Here is a 23,355-nt window from a genome sequence, read left to right on the forward strand (position 1 = left end):
AGTTTCAATGATGATTGTTAAATTTGGAGAAAATATAGCAAATATGTACTAGTATGTAGAAGTAAGCGGAGTATATGTTTTTTTATATCTTCTAAACTATAAAAATGTTCCCTAGACTATTAGTTTATCTCTTTCATAGCCCTTGTACTTTAAAAATATCGCCAGATATCCTTGGACTATGGGTTTATCCCAAATTTAGTCATTTTGCCATTTTTTGATACGAAAAATACCCTTTTTACACTTTTAATATTTTAAATCTGATATTATTTCAAAATTATCATTCTCTTCCCTTTTGTCATCCTTCACTTTGTTTCTTTATTTTCAATATTAGATTTAATTTTATAAAATTAAATTTTAAATTTCAATTTTTAAATATCAATAAATTTTTATTAATTATTAAAATTATTAAATAACAAAAACTAATAGTTTTAATCAATATCTGAATGTATCTAATATTTAATCAATAAGGTATGCTCATACGACCCCAACTTAATCTTAATCAATATTTAATAATAAATAGATCATATCACACGATTTATTCTGAAATAAAAATGCATCTAATGTAAGATTAATATAATTTTTATTTATTTATTTGAAAACAATCAAAACTAATTAAAAAATTTCAACAAAAATACCTCTATATAAAATTTTTAATAATATCAAAATTTTGGTCAACTTTATAATATTTAAGAACAAGTAATTGATAAGGGATATTCACCGGGTCTCCCGTGCGTCATATATCTGCTCGATCTACTTGTTATACGGTTGACTATTAATAATCTTGGTAGTGAATGTAACAAATGTCTTGGATTTGAGTTAGTCTGCCACATGATGTTTATGTCTCTCAGAGTGGAAGTATTAAACTTTTATTGACTTTGGTATCCGAACGCGGTAAGGACTAAGGCTCACCTACAATATTTAATAAAACATCTCTTGAGATCATCTCAAATTATTTACACCAATTGCAAACTCATATTTAAACATACGTGACACTAAAAAATAATTTTACTCCTGTCATTTATACCAAATTCAAAATTTGTTTACTATTTTTGAATTTTTGTATCATAAAACTTTTGCCATAACTCCAAATATGGTATTGTTTAAACAAAAAAATCTCAAAAATAGATTTGAATTTGGTGCATGATTGGAAGAAATTTCTACGTCAAAACTCATTTTTTAATATATGGTTGGGAATGGTCTAATAAACTAAACAAAAATTGAGATGTGGACAATATTTTAAAAATGAAAATATGTTGATTGCATTTACTTTCTGAAAAGTGATGACAATATATTGGTGGGGGATCTATATTATTATTGACTGGGTTTCCCGTGCATCATCCGCTCAATCTCGGATTCAAGTAATCTAATATTTTAAAGTGATGATAAATTAACAAAAATTGTATATACAAAATTAGATAATTTAGGTATTTGACATTTACAATAAATTTATGATGATCATTTAATTTAATGTATCACATAATTAACCTTCTAGTCTCATATATGGAAAACGAAGTTTTCCATAATCAATATTCACACATTTAGGAAACGTTTTAGTAATCAATTATAACCTACATTAATTGCACAATTTTTTCTACTTGTAAAAAAATGATTGCATCATGTATATAGTAATTTTTACTTTAATTTTTATTGTTATTATCTAAAGAAATAATATTAGTATTTCATGTTTAATTTTTTATTATTAAATAAAAATTTTTAAAATTTTAAGTTATAAACGATTGCATGCATATATACTTAATTTCTAAGTGTTATAAATCCAACAATTTAATCATAGTTGTTCACATCCAATTATTTTATTATTAAATAAATTTTAACATCTAAATTATAGAATTAACTACATGTATATATACTTAATTTCTTTGTTTTATTTTATTATTAAATGAGTAACTTTTAAAAAATTTAATTGGAAAAATGATTACATGCATATAAATACTTGATTTCTTAGTGTTAGCACTAAGAGATACGTCTTACTCATTCACATCCAATTATTAGTCATTCACATCCAATTATTTATTACTATTAAATAATATTTTCAAGTTATAAAAACGACTACATGCACATATATACTTATTTATTTAGTTTTATCATCAAACAAAATAATCATAGTTATTCACATCCAATTATTTCATTATTAATTTTTAAAATTTCAAATTATAAAAATTTACTACATGCATACATATATATATATATATAATATATTATATATATATATATATATATATATACATACTTACTTTCTTAGTGTTATTATAAAAAAATAATCATAGTCATCCACATTCAATTGTTTTATTCATTAAATAATTTAAAAAATTCCATGTTATAAAAATGATTACACATAGATATACTTAATTTCTTAGTTTTATCTCGAAATGAAATAATATTAGTATTTCGCATCTCATAATATTATTACTCCTATTAAATAACTCTTAAAACTCTAACTTGTAAAACCGAATACATGCATATATATTTACTTTCTTAGTATTATCATCCAATGAAGTAATAATAGTATTTCACATCCAATTATTTTATTATTAAATAATTATTAAATTTAAAGTTAAAAATACGACAGTATACTTAATTTCTTAGTGTTACGATCAAATGAAATAATCATAGTTATTTACATCCAGTTATCTTATTATTAAATGAGTTTTAATATTTTTAATAATCATAATCATTCACATCTATTTATTTGATTACTATAAAATTATAAATTCTAAATTATTCATTTTTAAAATCTTAAATAATCATAGCTATTAGCATCAAATTATATATTTTTTTTGTAAACATAAAGTTCTAAGAAATTAATTAAGATTATAGAATAATTATATTCACACTCTATTTTAAAAGTGTTTATGTGCAATTTAAGAATTAAAAATAGTTGCACTCTGATTAAGATATAATTGCAAGTAGATGGAATAAAATGACTAGGCAAACTATATGATGAAGAACTATTAAAATCGGCTACCAAAATTTTGTTATACTTCAATTTATGAATTTCTCTAAATAAATGGCACCATTTTAATTTTTGTTAGTTGGTCATCCATAATTTTTGTATTTCCATATATAAATCCATGTAATTTGGTAGTGAGTTTATAAGAAAAAATAGTTTATAAGAAAACCGATTAAATAGAAATCGGTTTAAAATTTAAGAGCATTTTGTGTATACAATTTTTGTTAATATATCTTTATTCTATTTTAAATTAGTCTGCCACTATGATGTTTATTTTTCTTAAATTGGCCATATTAAAGTCTTATTGACTTGGAGAGTTGATATAAATTAGTTGATCGCATTTACTTTTTAGAGATTAGAATCGATTTGGCAAAAATAATTCACCATGATCATCTACTCGAAATATAAATCAAATTTCACAAACAATTACAACCTGGTCAAACTGCATTAATTGGGCTAAATTCCAACAACTACCAAATCCGATGAATAGGTCTATGAAGGAGATTAAAACAAAATATTGTATACTCCTATCCACTTGTAAAATTAATGAATTTCCTGAAGGCTAATGCAATCTTAAAACTTTTTATTTATTTATATAAAGTTAGAAATTGGACTCAAAATTTAGATTAATCATATATTTTATGTAGTGATATTCCCCCCCATAGAATCATAAACTTCTCAAATAACCAAGGGATCAAATCTAATAGGAGTAATAAACACTGCTTTCGATAATAATTCATCATCGAATTTGTATGGAAAATAAATATCTCGAACATGTATAATGAAACGTTGTTTAACCTTCACGTTTCTCAGTGCTGACCTATTATTTCCATATATTTTGTACACAAAACAACTTGAATCACTTTGCTTGTCTAATAGGTTAAGGTTCACTATTCCGCTTGACAAATCAAGATCCGGATCGAAACACAGAGTTGTGATCAATGTCGAACCATTCTTAAGGGCCGAACTAGAGACCAAATTAGGACCCTCCATTTTTTTAATCTTGTGATTAGGATTAATTTACAATTAATTTAATTTTTTATTCAATAAAAACATGCTGAGGGGTTTTTTGGAAATCAATTTATTAAGCTTCAACAATACGCAAATCTCTTTTCTTCTCAACTCTTCGATCTTCATACAATCTTCACTCAATCTTCACGCAATCTTCATCAATTTTTACTCAATTTTCTTCAATTTGCCTCAATCGCGATCTGCCTCAATCTGCAATTCCTTCAATTCACGTTCTACCTCCATCGTGTTTTGCTTCCTCAATTCACGATTGTTTTGCAATTGCTGCATCGTCGAACAATCGTGTGTTTTGCAATTGTTGCATCAAATTCTTGATCGATCTGCCTCAGTTTTCGCAATTCCTTCAAAGCTCGATGGTGTAGGAACGACACCGACGAATTCTGTGGTTGAAGATGGATCTTCATCGACCAATAATGAAGAAGCTAGTATTGGATCAATTATGGATGATCTACAATATCAAGGAGGCACTCTATTCGATATAGATTCAAATTCAGATTCAGAGCTAGAAGGAGAAAGTAACGCGGTTGAAGGTTTGTAAACAGATTCATAATGAAGTATTTTTATCGTAATATGATATTCAGACATGCTCTGTATTGTATACAATAAATACGACTCATAATGAACTAATCTTTGATTATAATGAAGTAGTAATACAACCGAATGAACTAATATTCTTGTTGAATGAATATGTTTTATTTTGTTTTGATTTTCTACTAACAGTTGTTTGTATGCGACAGTAGTTTGTATGCGATCAATACGAATCATAATGAACTAATATGTGATTATAATGAAGTAGTGATACAGCTGAATGAACTTATATAAATGAACTTATATATGCTTGTTGAATGAATATGTTTTGTTTTGTTTTCATTTTCCACTAACAGTAGTTTGTATGCGATCAATATGACACATGATGAACTAATTTCTAGTTATAATGAAGTTGTAATACAATCGAATGAACTTATATGCTTGTTGAATGAATATGTTTTGTTTTGGTTTCATTTTCCACTAACAGTAGTTTGTATGCGATCAATGCGTCACGTAATGAACTAATTTCTGGTTATAATGAAGTTGTAATACAACCGAATGAACTTATATGCTTGTTGAATGAATATGTTTTGTTTTGATTTTCCACTAACAGTAGTTTGTATGTTTTATATCAGTGTCATACTTACCTGATTGTCCATCCCAGTTGAAGCCCTATATTAGATAGATTGCCCATCGATCTTCATCAATCTTCTTCCTGTAATCTCCTTAAATCTCCATCGTCTCCATCGTCTTCATCAATTCACTATTTGTATCAATTCATCCATTTCATCTATTATTTTGCAATTTCATCAATTCAACAATTGCAATCTGCATCAAATCATGATTCATCTTTGAATATAAAGCTGGAGATATCTACACAACAAAGCCGGACGTGAAGAATTCCGATTACTTTGTGAGATCAGAATTCCGATTACTTCTCAAGCTTACCTTCAGAATCTCATAGAAGAATTCTGCTTATGGATGATCTGCAAACACCAATTGGCACTCTTCTTCATACGAATTCAGATTTAGAGGTAGAAGAAGACGACAACTCATTTGAAGGTTCACGGTTTTTTTGATTCATTTTTTTTGGATACCTGATGTGTTTTTAATTTTGCTAAAGTTTTTTTAACACATCCGATGAAAAATCTACGGTTGAACCTTGTTTAAGAATGAATTATATTTAACAAGAGATTAACAATTTGTACATTTTTTTATTTCTTTACGTTTGTAGTAATAAATAGATTAGTATGAAGTAATAGTTTATCTGAATGAAGTAATCACCAGATTGAATGAAGTAATATTAGCAGTACTGGGTTGTATGTAGAAGAAGAAGAAGAAGAAGAAGAAGAAGAAGAAGAAGAAGAAGAAGAAGAAGAAGAAGAAGAAGAACATTGGTAAATTATTTCACCAGTAGGTTTCATTTGATTTTTTCACGCTTGTAGTAATAAACAAATCAATATGAAGTAATTTATTTCCAGTAGGTATTACTTCATTTTTGTAGTTTTTTTATTTCATTACAGTAAGTTTATTACTTCAGTTTATTATCTAATAAATTTAAAATGAAAATGTTTTTACTTCATCCCGGTTGATTTCTACTTCATTCAAGTAAGTTCATTACTTCATTCCAGTACGTAATATATTGAAAATGAACAGATTTTTACGTCGTTCCATATTACTTCATTTAAATGAGTCGTTACTTCATTCAAACATGTTTTTAGTTCATTGCATGCAGTAGGTTTTCAAATGATTTAACACATGTTTCATTCGAATTCATTGAACTAGGTTTTTACTTCATTTCAGTTGATTTTTACTTCATTCAAGTAAGTTTATTACTTCGTTCCAGTACGTAATATATTGAAAATGAACAGATTTTTACTTCATTCCATATTACTTCATTCAAATAGGTTTTTAGTTCATTGCATGCAGTAAGTTTTCAAATGATTTAACACATGTTTCATTCGAATTCATTGAACTAGGTTTTTACTTCATTCCAGTTGGTTTTTACTTCATTTCAGTTGATTTTTACTTCATTCCAGCAAGTAATAAATTGAGCTAGGTGTTTACTTTATTCAGTGTAAACAATAGTATAATTTATTCCAATAGATTTATTACTTCATTCAAAAACATAATTACTTCATTGAACTAGGTTTTTACTTCATTCCATTCAGTAGGACTTCAAATGTTTTTACGCATATTTCATTTTTGCAGTGTCCACGGAAGAGCTTTAGCTTCAAAAAATCAAAACTCCCCTGAATTGTTAAGCAAATGGATTGAGTAATCAAACAAACTGTATCACCTTTTCTGCACAAATCTCAATTGTTAAACTCCCCCCCAGTAGGTTTCATTCGATTTTTTCACGCTTGTTGTAATAAACAGATCAGCATGAAGTAATAGTTCAGCTGAATGAAGTAATCACCAGATTGAATGAAGTAATATTAGTATTACTAGGTAGGTTTCGTTCGATTTTTTCACGCTTGTAGTAATAAACAGATCGATATAAAGCAATTTATTTCTAGTAGGTATTACTGCATTATGTGCTTTTGAAATGATATTTTGTTTTACGTTCAAAAATTTAAACGGCAACAAACCATCCTCACTATATAAACCCCATAACCAATACAAACTCTCCATCACAAAAAAGGAAAAAAACGCAAACTTGTATAGTTATATATATTCATAACATGGGGATTATTGTTGGGGACTTTCATGAATATCACATACCCCAATTATTTTGTTGAGATGGTGTGGGTTTGGTTTGGTGGAAGATTGTTATACCATCTGATTGAAAATTTTACGACAAATTTCTTGTGTTTAATTTGTATTTTCATTTTCCAGTTGTAAGGAAATTAACTCACAAGATTTTACCCTTTAAATTGTAGTGACATTATACACTGGTGGTTGGAGATTTTTTTGTTTGCATTCCTCATCTACCCGCGCAACTTAAAACCAAACTATTCGATATCTATACTTAGGTTTCAAACTCGAATAAAATTACTCCATGATCCATCATATATCATTATATCTATGTGTTTGGATTCGGATCTTGATTTGTTAAGCGGATTAGTGAACCTTAACCTATTAGACAAGCAAAGTGATTCAAGTTGTTTTGTGTTCAAAATATATGGAAATAATAGGTCAGCACTGAGAAACGTGAGGGTTAAACAACGTTTCATTATACATGTTCGAGATATTTATATACCATACAAATTCGATGATGAATTATTATCGAAAGCAGTGTTTATTACTCCTATTAGATTTGATCTCTTGGCTATTTTGAGAACTTTATTATGATTCTATGGGGAGGAATATCACTACATAAAATATATGATTAATCTAATTTTGAGTCCAATTTCCAACTTTATACAAATAAAAAATTAATTTATAGAAAAAAAAGTTTCAAGATTGCTAATGCCTTCAGGAAATTCGTTCATTTTACAAGTGACTAGGAGTATACAATATTTTTAATCTCCTTCGTAGACCTATTCATCTGATTTGGTAGTTGTTGTTGGAATTTAGCCCAATCAATGCTGTTTGACCAGGTTGTATATATGTTTGTGAAATTAAATTATTTAGAATTGATTTATATTTCAAGTAGATGATCATGGTGCATTATTTTTGCCAAATCGATTCTCTGCCAGTGAATTAATCACATGAAAGATTAAGATGGATACTGATTTACTTGGTTTTTACATGGTTTGAGAGAATATTTTTAGTTGGTTTTGATTATATATTGCTTTACTTTGAGGTATGGTTATAGCTACTCTTTTATTGTGTTGGTATTTTGACCATTTTGTGAAGAATGTATAGAAAAATGTACAAAATATGTGGATGTGCAGCAGCTTTGGTTCGAGACAGTTTTTCTGGAATCAGTCCATATTGCATACCATTCTCTTCGTCTTCTAAAGAGTTTCGCGTGGATATCTTAACATCTCAATTGGAGTTCGGTAGAAGAAGTTATGGTCGTTTTACAGAGACTGCACCGGAGTAGTGACATAACTAACGACCAGTCAGGTTCACGTGCAAACGAACCTGGCAACCCGCCAATATCGTAGAGGAAAAACGCCGTAGGCAGCTGGCCACTCGCCAGCTTCGACACACATCGAACTTGGCGACCCGCCAGCTTCGTCGGACAACTTATTTCGCGCCCAAAGTCAACCCTAGGTATATATATGCCTAGGAATTGCCTCCCAACACAACTTTTACGCCTCCAACCTAAAAAATCACAGTTTTCTGCCTAGGAAGAAGAGAAGAATGAGCAGAGGACGAGTATTCATCGCAAAATTGAAGACGAGGCCTCCAATCCGCCCAATCCAATTGTAGGAATTTCTACCTTTAGTTTTGCTTTGTTCAAACAATATTTTTGAATATTTCTTCAAATATTTCTTTGACTTTTATGATGAACATGAGTAGCTAAATTCTCCGTAGAGTTCTACGGGGAGATACAATGGTTCTTATGTTTAATCGATTTCCTTTTTGATTTCTTCTGTGCTTATACATTTATTAATCTGACGTCTTTGCCAATATAATCGAGAGATTTGAGCTTTGAATGAAGCTAAGTATCAGGAGTTGTTGTCTTAGTTCTAGCAATCTACAAATTATTTGCTTCGATAGAAGATATAGTTTTATTTTAGTGATAGCTTAATAAGCCTTGAGACCCTTTGTTGGCATAGTTGGGAAATTAGTTTTTTTTTTTTTTTTTTTTTTTTTTTGTAATAAACTCCTTAGAAAGAAGGAAATTACAATTAATGTCAAGAGGGCTCGAACTCGGCAGGGGTGTCGAAATGGATAGTGGGTATCGGGAAACCCTCAACCCGACCCGCTATCCGCCGGGTAGCGGGTACCCGGTACCCGACGACAATGGGAAACGGGGCGGGATCGGGTAGTTTGTTTTAAATTTTTGCGGGTATGGGTATACCTGCTACCCGCGCGGGAGCGGGTATACCCGTTAAACCCGATAATACCCGTTATTTTTAGGGTTGGGTTTTCAAATATTTTATTTTAGTTAATTAGTTTCAAATCAATATATACTCTCTAACGATACACTTTATTTCCAATTTATCCGCTGCCAAATGAAGGATTGCAAGATTGGTGAGAGTGAAACTTTTATTAGTTTAGTGTCTTTAGATTAGAGATTTAAAATATTTAGATTTTTAGTTGAAGTTATTTATATTTAGGCTTTAGATGAAAGTGAAGTATTTTTTTGTTTTATATTAAACTTTTGAATGGTGATTTAATTTTAGACACGCTTGAAGTTTCTATCATATTTGCTTATTTGAAATTTGGATTTGCATTATATTTCATATGTAGTCATATTATATTTAAGAGATAGAAATCAAAATAATTGTGCATAGTAGTTGGAAATCATGCAAATATAACAAAGTAAAAAAATTACAAATCTAAAACCGTAGTGTAGCAACTAGCAACAATCCCAAAATTCATTCTAGAATTTCAAACATGTACATAAAATTATTGTATTAGATGACTAGCATTCGAAAACTAAAAGCATAATGCCATTAAATAATATAATACACAATTCAAATTATGCTTGCGGGTTTGGGTACCTGCAACTACGGGTTTGGGATACCCGATGCGGGTATGGGGTTATCCGTTTAACTATACGGGTCGGGATTGGGTAGTATAATATTGAAGTTTTCGGGTACGGGTACCCGCAAAATCGGGTTTGGGTATCCGTGGGTACCCGTTTCGACACCCCTAGAACTCGGCACCTCATACATTGATGTCTAAGCTCCTTGCCGCTAGGACAAAGGCTCTGGACATAGTTTGGAAATTAGTTGAGCATAAGATAGTTGTTATCGATCCCGTAGGATTCTACCTCCCTCATCCTTGATCTATATCCGTCTCTTTTATTTGCTTTTAGTTGTCTAATTGTTCTTAAGTATGTTTTTACTTTGCTTTTAAGTAGATGCGATCAACTATCGATACATTCGATATGTTCACTATCAGAATTATTAAAATTTATGTTTGGTAGACATGATAAGCCCAAGATAACTAAATTATAAGGGCTTAGCATCCGTTTGGTAGCTAAATTCATTCAGCTGTGAGGCCGCGTTTTTTTATCGGCCCGACTTAGGCACACCAAAATAAGTCCTCTTTTTGTGATATGCAATCACATTACGCCGGTAGCGGAGCCGAATCTACTCTCTGGTATGGTGTGTACTGTGTAGTCACTCTGATTGGCATCAGATTTGGGAGTATGGTTGGATATGGTCTTAGCAATACCATATTTGGTGTTACTGCAATAGTTTTATTAGGCAAAAACTAAGAAATGGTAGTAGTACAAATTTTGAATTTGGTATAAATGACTGAAGTAAAACTACTTTTTAGTGTGGCATATACTCAAATATAAATTTAAGTTTGGTGTAAATAATTGGAGGTCTTAAAAGATGTTTAATTAAATGTTAGGTAATCTTACCGGACACCAAAGTCAATAAAAGTTTAATACGTCCACTTTGAGAGAAATAAACATCATGTGGCTGACTAATTCAAATCCAAGACATTTGTTACGTTCACTGCCAAGATGTCTGCATCATATATCTGCTCCGGTTGACTATTCATAATCTTGGTACGTTCCCTTATCAATTACTCCTATATGCAAATACCAGTGTTATTTCTCCATTTTAGTCCGTTCACGAATAAAAGTTCAGTTTAAAATTATTATAAATGACAAAAAGACCCCCGCATTCTATTACACCCTCCGTCCCTGATTAAGAGTCATATACTTTAATCGGACACATATTTTAAGGAAATGTTTGAATGTGTAATAAATGGAGTTAGGTAGTGAAATGTGAGACCTCTTTGACTTTTTGTGTATAATAAATTTGTTAGGTAATGACATTTTGTGTAATAAATGGAGTTAGGTAATGACATTTTGTGTAACTTTTGCCAAAAATAAAGGTATTTTGGATGTCCAAATATAGTAATTAGGAAGTGTGACTCTTAATTGAGGACGGACCGAAATGGAGAAGTGTGACTCTTAATCGGAGACGGAGGGAGTATCTTATTCCACTCACATACTCCCTCCGTCCCCGATTAAGAGTCACACTTCATTTTTACCATAAATAGTAAGTAGGTTTCACATTCCACTAACTCAATTTACTCACATTTTATTATAAAACCAATATAAAAAAATGGGTCTCACATTCCACTAACTTTTTCAACAAACTTTTATTTACATTTCTTAAAACTCATGCCCGGTCAAAATGTGACTCTTAATCGGAGACGGAGGGAGTATCATTTAAAACTAATACTCCCTCCAGCCCATAAAAATATGGGCAATGGATATGGCACGAGAATTAAAACAAAATTGGTAAAGTAAGAGAAAGAGGAGAATGATAGTTAAAACAATGGGCAATGGATGTGGACCGCACATATTCTTGTGGGACGAATGAAAATGGAAAGTGTACATATTTTTATTGGGCGGAAGGAGTATATACAAATGAGACTTTTATTCCACTAACTTTCTTACATCCACTTTTCTTAACATTTCTTAAACCCGTGCTGAAAAGAAATAAGACTCCTATTCGCGGACGGAGGAAGTAATTCTTTATTTGTTAGTATAGTTAACACATTACAAAGTAATTGCAAATTATCAAAGCAAACATCATAGATAGTGGCAGATTAATTAAAAAAGTTAGGTTGCTTGAAATCCGAGACATTCTAGTTTTAGTTTATAGCTTACTTCTACTACTACATTTTTGCGATATTTTCTCCAAATTTAAGCATCATTGAAACTATGGCTTATGTGGCTGTGATTTGTCTCAAGCACACAGCAGAGGATCTCCTCACCAATTCTTCTAGCCTTTCCCTCTCCCCCTCTACTCAACAAATCTTATCTCTATTATGCAAGTATACTGGTTTACTACAAGAGCTTCTTCTAAGAGATAACAACACACCGAGGCTGGACGCTTTCGTGGAGCCAATAAGAGACGCTGCACATCGATTCCAAGATGCTCTCGAGCTCTCACAACTCGAGAGCTACGTAGACTTGGAGACAGTGATCAAACAAGGGTATGATTTGTTCAGCGCGAGTGCGAAGAATTTCATTGCCGAACAAAGCATGCCAGTAGTTCCAGAAGATGAAGAAGAAGATGACGGCATTGTTTCACCAGATCTAGACGTTGGCGTGGTGGAGATGGTCGGCCACAACACAGAGTTTGCCAAACTCAGGGATCAAATGCTTAAAAGAGTAAGGCCGGATGACATGTGCTTCTTCTCCCTCGTCGCAGAGTCCGGCACCGGGAGATCAATTATAGTCAACACCGTGTTCGAAGACGAAGACCAACGCTTCGACTGCAAAGCGTGGGTGACTATAGGGACCCATTTTCAGCACTGGGAAATTGTAAGACTCATCCTTTATCAACTGGACAATGATTTTTCCGAAGGAGAAGAAGAAGAAGATGAGAGAATACGCAACTACTTGTACAAGGCTTTGGAGGGGCGTAGGTATTTGATTGTGCTGGATGATGTGTGCAGTGTGGAGGTGTTTGACTACTTGAAAAGCTCATTCCCAGATCAGAGCAATGGGAGCTTGGTGTTGCTCACCACCAACAAAAGGGAAATGATTGGCTCATTACAACCTTATCTAGGTACTAATGTAGTGACTAGAGTTGGGGACTTTAAGGATTGGGGGTGGTGGTATTTAAGACAGGCGGTTTTTGGTGATATTTTCCGATTAATACATCCTCAAGTTGTGGAAGCTATAAAGAAGATTGGTGAGAATTGTGGGGGTCGCCGTTTGGCTCTTGCCAAGACTTTGCTATTTCTGGTGAAAAAACAAATGACAACAGTGGAGCAGTGGAGTTACATAGCTGCACATGAGGAACATCCAATTTTCAAAGTGGAGGATGAAGTTTCAGAGGTACAAAAAGCTTTTTACTCGTACCCATTTGAATGATTAATTTATCACACCACAATTGCGTTACTGGTTTTATTTGCCCCTAATTTTACATATTTGCGTGATTTTAAAAATGAATCATTATTTTTTCGATTCACAAAATGTAATCCTTTTAATCATATATATATATAGACTTACAAAATGATCATATAGACTTAATTCAATATTTGGTTTGCATCATTATGCCAGATAACTCGACCTTATCAATCACACAGCTGAATGAGTGATAATACTAACGGCATGCTTGGTATGATGGAATGCAATGAAGGTGGAATGGAATGGAGGTTGGAATGAAATGTCAATTTCCTTGGATTTCCTTTCCATGTTCATTCATTCACTCATTCATTCCATCACATCAAGCAAATGAATAGAATGGAAGTAGGAATCACATTCCGTTCCACTATTCCATTCCATCATACCAAGAAGCCCCTAATATAGTAAGTATTTTTCTAGGAGGTGTTTGGTATAAGTGATAATAATCCAACTTAATCGAATATTTGGCTCACATGATTAGGCTAGTAATAGATATCTCGACCTCATTAAATCACCCTTGAATGATTATTTTATCACGTATTGATTGTTTAACCATCAATTAACTAAAATTAAAAATAAAAATACTCTCACAAAAAGTATTAGCTCAATTTTGCATGATTGTAAAAATGATTAATTATTTAACTGGGTAAAATAGTTGAAAAGCGGGTCATTTTTGTAACTTGACTGAAAAATTCAAAGTCATAATTTATAATTAATCCCTTTTACATTACAAAGATTTTATAGCATGCTTTACGTTATATATGTGCTGCCTTTTCTAAACAATTCATAGCTAGCGTTTTCAATGCGCTTCTTATATCCTAGAATTTCCTGGAGTATATGATTGTGTACATGTTTATTAGAGTTATTTGCAATTTAATCCCTAATCTTTAATTGAGGCCATAGCAATTTAGACTTATTCCGTTTTTAGGAATATAAAAGCCAAAATTTAAAATTTGTGATATTGGACTCGAAATTGATCGAGGTCTTTTGAATCCCATAGTTAGAGTTGCCATTTTGTGTCATCAAATCCATCGTTGAATGTCCAAAAATAACCACTTTCGTTGTCCTTAAATCTGAACTATGTCGTCTCAAATCCTAGATCAGTTAACATCAAACACCCAATGTTTAAATTAATGACATCAAATACTTATTAAACTTCAGAAGCCCCAATCAATTTTAGATTTCAACATAATTACATGAATGACTAATTCTCAAATCCAATAACATGCAAAATTTAGATAAATCTAAATTGTAAAAAAAAAATATACTCCCTCTATCCCTAGAAAGTTGAATCGTTTATTTTTTTCACTCGTTTTGCAAAAATCATAATAAATATTTGAAGTGGATAAATAGTAGAATAAAAACGAGAATAATGTATAGATACTCCAATAATTTATTACGTAGAGAATATTCTTGGGACAAGGATTTGAAGAACTCTTGAAGAATATATTTTAATTGATTTTAATTGTTTTTGACATACATTCTACATATGTATTTATAGGACTCTAGATATAAATATACCAAGGAACTATACTCATTGAAACTCTACATTATAAATGTTATTCTCTTCTTAACAACTTGGGACTCACATGTTTTCCTCCCAACATACTTGAGACTCACATGTTCTCTTTCCAATACTCCCCCTCAAGTTAAGTATCGAGTTTTTCGACACTTAACTTGCACGATCTTCACTTTGATAAATAGTTTATACTCGTATTCAGGAGTTCTTCACTTTTCATTGATAGTTTATACTCGTATCATAGAGTTTCTTCAATTTATCATTGATAGTTTTTGCTCGTATCAAGGAGCCTTTTTTTTGTCATTGAAAGTTTAGACTCATTTCAAGGAGCTTTTTCAATTTTATGTTGACAGTTTTAACTCTTATCATAGAGCTCTTCAAATTTTGGTTGACAGATTTAACTCGTGTCAAGGAGCCATCTTATACAGTTTTAGCTCGTATCTGGGAGCCATCTTCATTCTTTTTTTTCTGACCAACAGTTTTTACTCATGTCGAGGAGTCCATTTCTTTTTTGAACTGAATTTAACTAGCAGTCTAAAAACATTCAATTTGGAAGGCCATTTTGACAGTTTTTGTGATTCCATGGATTATACCTATTTACACAAATACCTCGACGATTCCCGCTCGTTAATACATAGAGTCCAATAAGCATATCTTGGGTTGGTACGGAAATGAGATCTCCAATAGCTGGAGACAAAAGATTCATATGAGAAAACATATGTAAACGGGCCTCCGCTTGAGCCTCCAAAGATAAGGGTACATGAACAGCCATTTGATCCCCATCAAAATCTGCATTCTAACCCCATTTCAGCTCAAATACAACGAGCCCATTTCTTTCCAGCTCACCACTGACGACACTACCGGAAAGAAGCATCTCAAAATCGACAATCGGTGAACTGACCATGTCCTCTGCCGCTGAGACTCCTTTTCCTCCGTCTTCTTCTTGCTTTGTCGAAGAGACTCCTTTTTCTCTTGCTTCTTCTCGGCAACGGCGAGACTCCATCACGAGCTCCTAAACCACGCTTTCTCCTTCTTCGGCTGTGGGTGGAACTATCCGGCAGTAGTAGTCCTCTCCCCCTGAGCCAGATTCCACCTAATTCATCCATTTCACTGCCGTCTCTCTTCAGCCATATATTTCCACCGCCGCATCTAGGCCAGCCGGCGCAGCTGTTCGAAGACCCGAAGCTAAGCCCTCTCTCTTTGATGAGAGTTTGATTGGGGCTCTTAACTTTATTTTTTCAATCCTTTCATTCTCTCCTACTCTCTTGCCCTCGGTTTGAATGTGTCAATGTGAAACGATAGGTGGGAATGTAATACAGTAGAAAGATATATATATATTTTTTAATCTATAGAGACAGATTGATCCTAGGGATCGAACCTGCTCTGATACCATATCGAAAAGTAAAATGCGAAAAATTAAAATTGAAGAACTCTTGAGACTACATTTTGATTGATTTTAATTGTTTTTGACATACATTTTACATAGGTAATTATAGGACTGTAGATATAAATATACCTAGGAACTATACTCATTGATACTCGACATTATAAATGTTATTCTCTTCCCAATATACGTGGGACTCGTATGTTTTCTTCCCAATATACTTGAGATTCACGTGTTCCCTTTCCAACACTTTTTTCATTGAGGTCCAAATTGCAAGTCATGTCAAAGATTGAACTTAATTTATAGATACTCCATTTTTATAATTGTAATAGTAATTGTTTTTGCTTGCATTCATTGTGTTGCTAGATGCATAAAATCAAAACTGAAATGGAGTCCTACAATTGGAATATGGATAACCAAAGAAGAAGTCTTGTCGTAACATTGATTTCACGATGGATGAATCTTTCTGCTGACGTGGCACTAATCAAGAAGGGAATTCATCCAAGAAGGTTTTTTTCTAAAATGGAAATCATATCACTTTGGGGGATGGCAGGCATTGGCAAAACTACTTATGCCAAAAAAAATTATCCAAGATGAGGAAATATTTTCCAATTTTGATCATAGTGTTTGGATCGCTCTAGGACCAAATTATGAAGCAAAAGATATCTTAATAGATATTTTAGCACAAATATATCCTAGTGAAGATAAAATACAAATGAAAGAAGATGATGAGTTAGTCACAAAGTTATGTGAAGAATTATCTAGTAAGAGAATCTTGATTGTGATAGATGATTTATGGAGCAAAGAGCCCTTGCATCATTTGCAAACATTATTCCCTAACATCAAAGGAAAAGCTTTGGTGACTACTAGGTTGAGAGAAGTAACTCAATGGGGAGAAGATGATAATGCTTATAAAATTCGGTTACTAGATAAAGAAGAGAGTTGGTGTCTTCTTCGTCAAAATGTGTTTCTTGAGGGAGTGTGCCCGCCTGAGTTAGAGAAAGCCGGGCGAAAAATTGCAGAGGATTGTGATGGACTTCCACTCCTAATCCTCAAAGTAGCCAATCAATTACTCAAAGTGGATAAGGACACAAAGTTTTGGAACCTTGTAGCCTCAGGGAAAGAAACTTCTGTGTTTGCGATTGCACATGATGAAATATCCGAGGCATTACTTCCGAGCTACAAGAGATTGCCACAACATCTAAAAGCGTGCTTTCTCTACATGGGAGTTTTTCGTAAATCTTGTGACATCAGCGTATTCAAGGTCAATGATAAGTTGATTGCTGAGGATTTTCTTGAACATATTGTTTTCGAATGTTTAATCGAACTAGAGAGTGAGAGCTTGATTATGATCCAATCGAATGCCCTCGGTTCCCTCATAAAGAGTTGTCGCCTCCATTCTGTGTTTTGGCATCTATGCAACAGTGAAGCCGCGAAGAATGGGTTTTTTCACGCCATCAATAGTTATGGCGATTGTTTCGTGAAAAACATGGAGAGTCAACGCAGGTTATGCATTCGCAATAGTGCTTTGTTGGGCTTCAAGGATGTGCACGTCTCAATGGCGTCCGTTGCAAGTGCGCGTTCTTTTTTGTGTGTGAGTCCACCTCATCAATATCCGGTCCCTGTAAGTTTTGGCTTGAGGTTGCTTAGGGTTTTGGATGCCCTAGCAATCCGCCAATACCAGTTCCCAGTTGAAGTGGTTTCGCTACTTCAACTGAGATACCTTTCCCTGACCTATTACGGTAGCCTGCCTACATCAATATCCAGACTGTGGAAGCTTCAATACTTGATTGTGAACCGGTACATGAGCACCAACACATCTTCGCTTTTGCCGATGGAAATTTGGGATATGAAGGAATTGAGGCATCTTGAGATCATGAGTGGGCATATGCCTAACCCTCATTCTGGTGATGGTTTGCCAAAGCTCACAACACTTTGGGATGTGAGTGCTCGAAGCTGCACACGAGAGGTTCTTGAAATGATCCCAAATTTGAAAAGGTTAGGAATTCGAATTGAACTAGCCCCTGATGATGAAGGTGATTATGTCTTTGATCTCATGAATAATACTTCTCACCTTTCCGGACTAGAAACACTTAAATGTGTCATTGTAAATCCTCAATTCAGATCCAATGGGATTTCTCCTCCTCCACCAATGTTCCCATCAAGCCTCACAAACTTAACCTTGAGTGGTTTTGGATATCCTTGGGAATACATGAGTATCATTGGTAAATTGCCAATTGAAGTGCTCAAATTGAAAAGTTATGCATTTCGAGGTCCAGTATGGGAGATTAATGGACTTTATTTCAAGAACCTCAAATTTCTTTTAATTGAAGATACAGATTTGGTGCATTGGAAGATCAAAGTACCTAGTTTCACGAAATTTGAGTGTCTTAGCATTAGACATTGCTACAAACTGAAAGAGCTCCCTATTTTCTTAAATTTGAATAATAAAGTGGAGATAATAGATTGCAGCCCTTTCACTGTGAATTGGGCAGAGCAGATGAGGCTAAAAGTAGTGCCATACCAGTTGACAACCCAACTTTCTTGGATTGGTCCAAAAGGTTAGCAATTTGTTTTTTTTTTTTTGTTTGTATATATTTTAATCTTTTTAAAGTTATGTTAAATACCTTATTTTCACACTATTCGTGAGCATCTTTCTCATTTAGTCCATGTCAGCATAGTTTTTTTTGTTTTTTTTCCATTTAATTTGACTATACTATCCACTAAAATTTTCTCTTGTTCTAGTTAATGTTGCAGCTGCTCTGGAAGAATGAGAATTGAAGTGCTTGTTCAAAGTATAAGAAGTTTGCTTGATTTCAGTTGTTTGCATCAGGGGTACTAGGTTGTGTTTAGTTCATATAGTATGAAAGTTCTTGTATTCAACGGTCCTCATTGAGAAATTGAGTTTGTTTTGGCTTGTATAAATATTAACAACAGTTGTTCGAACAATTGTAACTTGATTTTGTGTGCTTTTATGATATCTTGTGATACGAGTACTCCATTCGACCCATCACGACCGTAGAGCCACCCATTCCACCAGTCCTGATGGTTACCTCTCAACCACGCCGCCAAGTCTAATCCTTTTATTAGCATTATTATATGTTATTTCATTAGTTGTCCTGTATTGAGTCGAGCAAAACTATAAGTTCCATTTCGGCAGTCGAACCGCATAGAGTCTAGATCTTATAAATAGGGCAATTGTATTTGTATATCATTCAAGAAATACAATTTTAGTTGTCTATTTCTTCTTTATTCTCTAAAATTCTCTATATACCCAACTAGGGTTTCGAAACACCACAATTTTGTGACACACCTTGTGCAATGTCCTCACCCTCACCATCCCGTTATTGACATTGTTCTCCTACCCAATACGCGTTAGCATGTTAGGTATATGCTAGTAAAATGCATGCTTTAAGCTGCTTTGTATTTTGTAAAACTTTATTTCCCAAAGTTATTTTTGTCATATGGTTAGCTTTTTTTGTTGTTATTGACTATTTCAAGTAAATAATACAAACTCTAATTCACATATTTCTAGTATTCACCCCATTATCACTCTGCTTGTCTCATAGGTTCACTTAATCACTTGTCAGGGTAATAAATCAAGATCCGAATCCAAACACATTTCTAATGATATAATTATAATTTTGTTCGTGTTTGAAATCCAAGTATAGATACCAAACTCATAGTAGGTCGGTTCAAGTCATGCAACATTGATAAGGAATGGAAACAAAAAAGTCCCCAGCCCGTCATTGTATAAGTGTCTAACGGGTATATCTAGACTAGGGAATTTTTTCTCCGCTAAATGGGTAAATCTTGTGAGTAGTCCTTACAACTGGAACATCAACATATAAGTCAAACACAAAGAAATCAATCATAATTTTCTCAATTTCATGTAACAAGCTTCCACCAAACCAAACATCATCTTTTACCAAAGCTTATAGATGAATCTTCAGACATGAAGTATGAAGCTATTGCCAAGGCTGCATGTCAGGAACTAACAAGTAAAAACTAAAAATGGACCCAAATGTAGTTACAGATTTAAATTTGCAGATTCAATGGTAAGAGAACTGGTAAAGATAAAATGAAGAAATTGAAATAAAGATTCTCCTCCTTATAATAGACACATACCATGGCCATTATTCAAGGTAAAAACTAACCCGGTTGCTCGGATACACGATCCTTTGGCCATCAAATTGATCTCCCAACCATATGTAAATTGGAAAATCATTGCATATCACAGAATTATAACTGTATTAGACAAACTGGTATTCATCAGAATGATCTAAAGAATCAAATCAAACACAGCCCTCCAATTGATTTAAACATAGTGCTCTCCCTCTCTCTCTGGGTTGGGGGCAGACAAGAGGCTAGAGCATCTTAACATAACCTAAGAACATAACACAGAAAGATAGATAGGAAATACGTAAAATTTGTTAACAAGAATGGTTGTCTTTATATAGTTTTGGGCCTTTTGGTACTAGTAGAGCATAACCTGCCCATCTATGTTAAGAGTATCATGTAGGATTTCAAACCAACATTCCGGGGTCATCAGCCATTATAAGACAGGGAAGAGGCATAAGCATAAAAGACATCAGATGCAGAGAGAATTTTCAAGTCATCATATCTGTCTCAGGTATATTGTTTATTCAGATAAGAGTCCTTACGATTAAGGTCAAAATGACTAATTACGTTCACAAGTCACAACTAGCTAAAATACACACATAAGTAATAACACAGTGTGGACTTGCATACAAAGTTAAAGTAGAGAGCAGAGAGCAGCACGTAAGTCGGCGCTGTAGCTGCAGCACACAAATGAATTAATATGCTTACTCCCGCAAGGCAAAGTTCATTTGGAAACTAAACTAATTTTAATAAAATAAACAGTAGAGGCAGCAAGTGACTTACAACCCTGTTAATCCACCATCGTTTAACCGCAGACCACTGTTGCACTGCTTAATCTACAACACACTTTCTTCAACCTGCTGGACTCTTAAACGCCAAGCACTTTGAGTCGTTGAGCAAAACGTCATGACTCCTGACATAAACCGTCTGTCATCTTAGGCCCACAACAGGGGCTTGACTGGTGGAAGAACTGATGTTGTTACCACAAGCCAGTAGGTTCTAACTTAACGTCAGCTTTTGAGATTCTGTGAGGAAGTTCCTTAACTCACAGCTCTGATTGTCTCCTAATTTTTCGTCATTTATAGCTAACAAGAAATTCAAAAGGTTTTATCAAGCAAAATACCAAATAGTTGGAGTTGCTGAGAGCTTAACTGTGTAAAGCTGAGAGCTTTATAGTCATATTATGCAATAACACTATGTATTTATATATGGTGGGAGTTGATCAAGCGTGTAAAAATATAATAACGATGGGTAAATTAGGAGTTAATCCAGTAGAAAAACCATCATCATCATAACAAATCCGTTCAGGACAAGTAAATCATCAAGTGTTCTTTGAATTGAGGCGAAAATACAATCTTTCTAGTAAAGTAGGCAAAAAAACAAGCAAAGGAAGTAAATCATCATGAGTAACAAAGACCAAAAACAATAGAATTAAGCAGCTTCTCTTTTGTCAAATTAAACAATCAAGGAGTTGAAAGACTAAACAAAACTGAACAATGTTTGTATAAAATAAACCTTGTTCAAAACACTAGGTCAAGCTACCAACAATGGTCAGTAAAGCACCACTAATTCACAAACAGAATCATCATCTACTCTACTCATACCCTCAGAATCTGTAGCTTGTTCGAAAACGCAATCGCCACCCAATCCGGCTGCGAGGACGACCACTGCAGCTGCTCAATCTCCGCCCCGGCAGTGTACGCCAGAATCGGGTCCAATCCGCCCTCCACCGGCTGCCCCATCGACGAGAGGTCCCAAATCAACGCCTGCGAATCATCCCCCGCCGTGCAAATGTGGCAGGAGCTGTGCGGCGCCCACGCAATCGCATTCACACCGGCCTGATGCCGCTGCAGCTCCACCACCGGCAGCGTCGGGAAGCGAATATCCAGCACCACGACCTTGCTACTGTCCATTATGATCGTCGCCATGTATCTCGGATCCTGCTTGTTCCAGCCGAGCCGCACCAGCGGCGTGTCCGGCTCGGAGCTCTCGTAGATTATAGTCGAGTGCTCCTTGTCGCGGAGATCGAAAACCCTAACCGAGCCGTCGGCGGAGACGGAGGCGAAAACGCCAACGCCGCCCCAGGCGATGTCGTAGACCTCCTTATCGTGCGCGATCAGCTGCGTATCGACGACCTCCTTCTCGATGTCCCAGATCGTGCAGGTGGTGTCGATGCTGGAGGTCCCGATCCGGCGCGGCTCGGCCTCGTTCCAGTCGAAGGAGGTGAGCGGGCCGGAGAATTCGCTGTTGCGGTTGTTGTTGAGGAGGCTCTTGAGCTCGACGCGGCGGGCGGCGGAGGAGTCGGAGTCGGAGATCTGCCAGAGGCGGAGGAAATCGGAGGAGGAGGCGAGGAGATCGGGGCGGTGGCAGTCCTTGTCGGGGACGAAGATGAGCTTGGTAGGGGGGTAGGGGTGGTCGAAGGAGAGGGCGGAGTCGGAGCGGATCTCGCCGGTGGAGTCGTCGAGCTGGACGATTTCGACGCGGTTAGGGTACTGCTCGAGGAGGCTGGCGATGGCGAGGCGGTACTTCTTGTCCTTGCGGACGCTCCAGTTCATGGCGTAGATGTGCCAGGGGGCTTCGTAGGTGTAGATTTCGGAGCGGCGCTGCTGCTCGTCCGATCCGTCTTGGTTCGGATCGCTGCTCGCACCCATTTTCGGCGCGGATTTGGATATCTCTATCTATTTCTAGCTCTTCACTCTCTCTGACTGTGGATGGATGTTTCAGAAACGAATCCCACTGGAGAAGAAATGCCGCACGCGGGGGTTGTACCTTGACGTACTACTCCATTCCAGTCCACAGATAAATAATCCCGGCAGAAAAACCCAATTCGATTTTCATGTACCCATTTTTAGGTC

General features: G+C 34.6%; 1 protein-coding gene and 1 pseudogene across 6 annotated transcripts; one reads left to right on the top strand and one right to left on the bottom strand.

The window, feature by feature from the left end:
- Positions 1-12,281: 12,281 nt before the first annotated feature.
- LOC125186087 (putative late blight resistance protein homolog R1A-3) lies at positions 12,282-19,374 on the top strand (annotated as a pseudogene). The gene is made up of 3 exons (XR_016130536.1): positions 12,282-13,406; positions 16,745-18,939; positions 19,124-19,374. The product of XR_016130536.1 is annotated as a putative late blight resistance protein homolog R1A-3 (transcript).
- A 718-nt stretch (positions 19,375-20,092) lies between these two features.
- On the bottom strand, positions 20,093-23,355 carry LOC125188573 (WD repeat-containing protein LWD1). 5 transcript variants are annotated; one of them, XR_007170751.2, is made up of 3 exons: positions 22,105-23,355; positions 21,284-21,413; positions 20,093-20,626 (listed from the first exon to the last, which is right to left on the bottom strand). XR_007170751.2 is itself a non-coding variant. In XM_089058941.1 (2 exons), the coding sequence occupies exons 1-2, from the start codon at positions 23,149-23,151 to the stop codon at positions 21,405-21,407; spliced, it is 1,056 nt and encodes a 351-aa protein (XP_088915067.1). In that variant the 5' UTR covers positions 23,152-23,355; the 3' UTR covers positions 20,093-21,404. The 5 variants fall into 5 exon arrangements, 3 of the variants coding, with proteins under 3 accessions (XP_088915067.1, XP_047941464.1, XP_088915068.1); XR_007170749.2 differs by having other exon boundaries at positions 20,093-21,177; XM_089058941.1 differs by having other exon boundaries at positions 20,093-21,413.

This window comes from Salvia hispanica, chromosome 5, assembly GCF_029641045.1.
Source record: "Salvia hispanica isolate PSC_SH4W2 chromosome 5, Shi_PSC_v1, whole genome shotgun sequence".
In the NCBI taxonomy this organism is placed as follows: Eukaryota; Viridiplantae; Streptophyta; class Magnoliopsida; order Lamiales; family Lamiaceae; genus Salvia; species Salvia hispanica.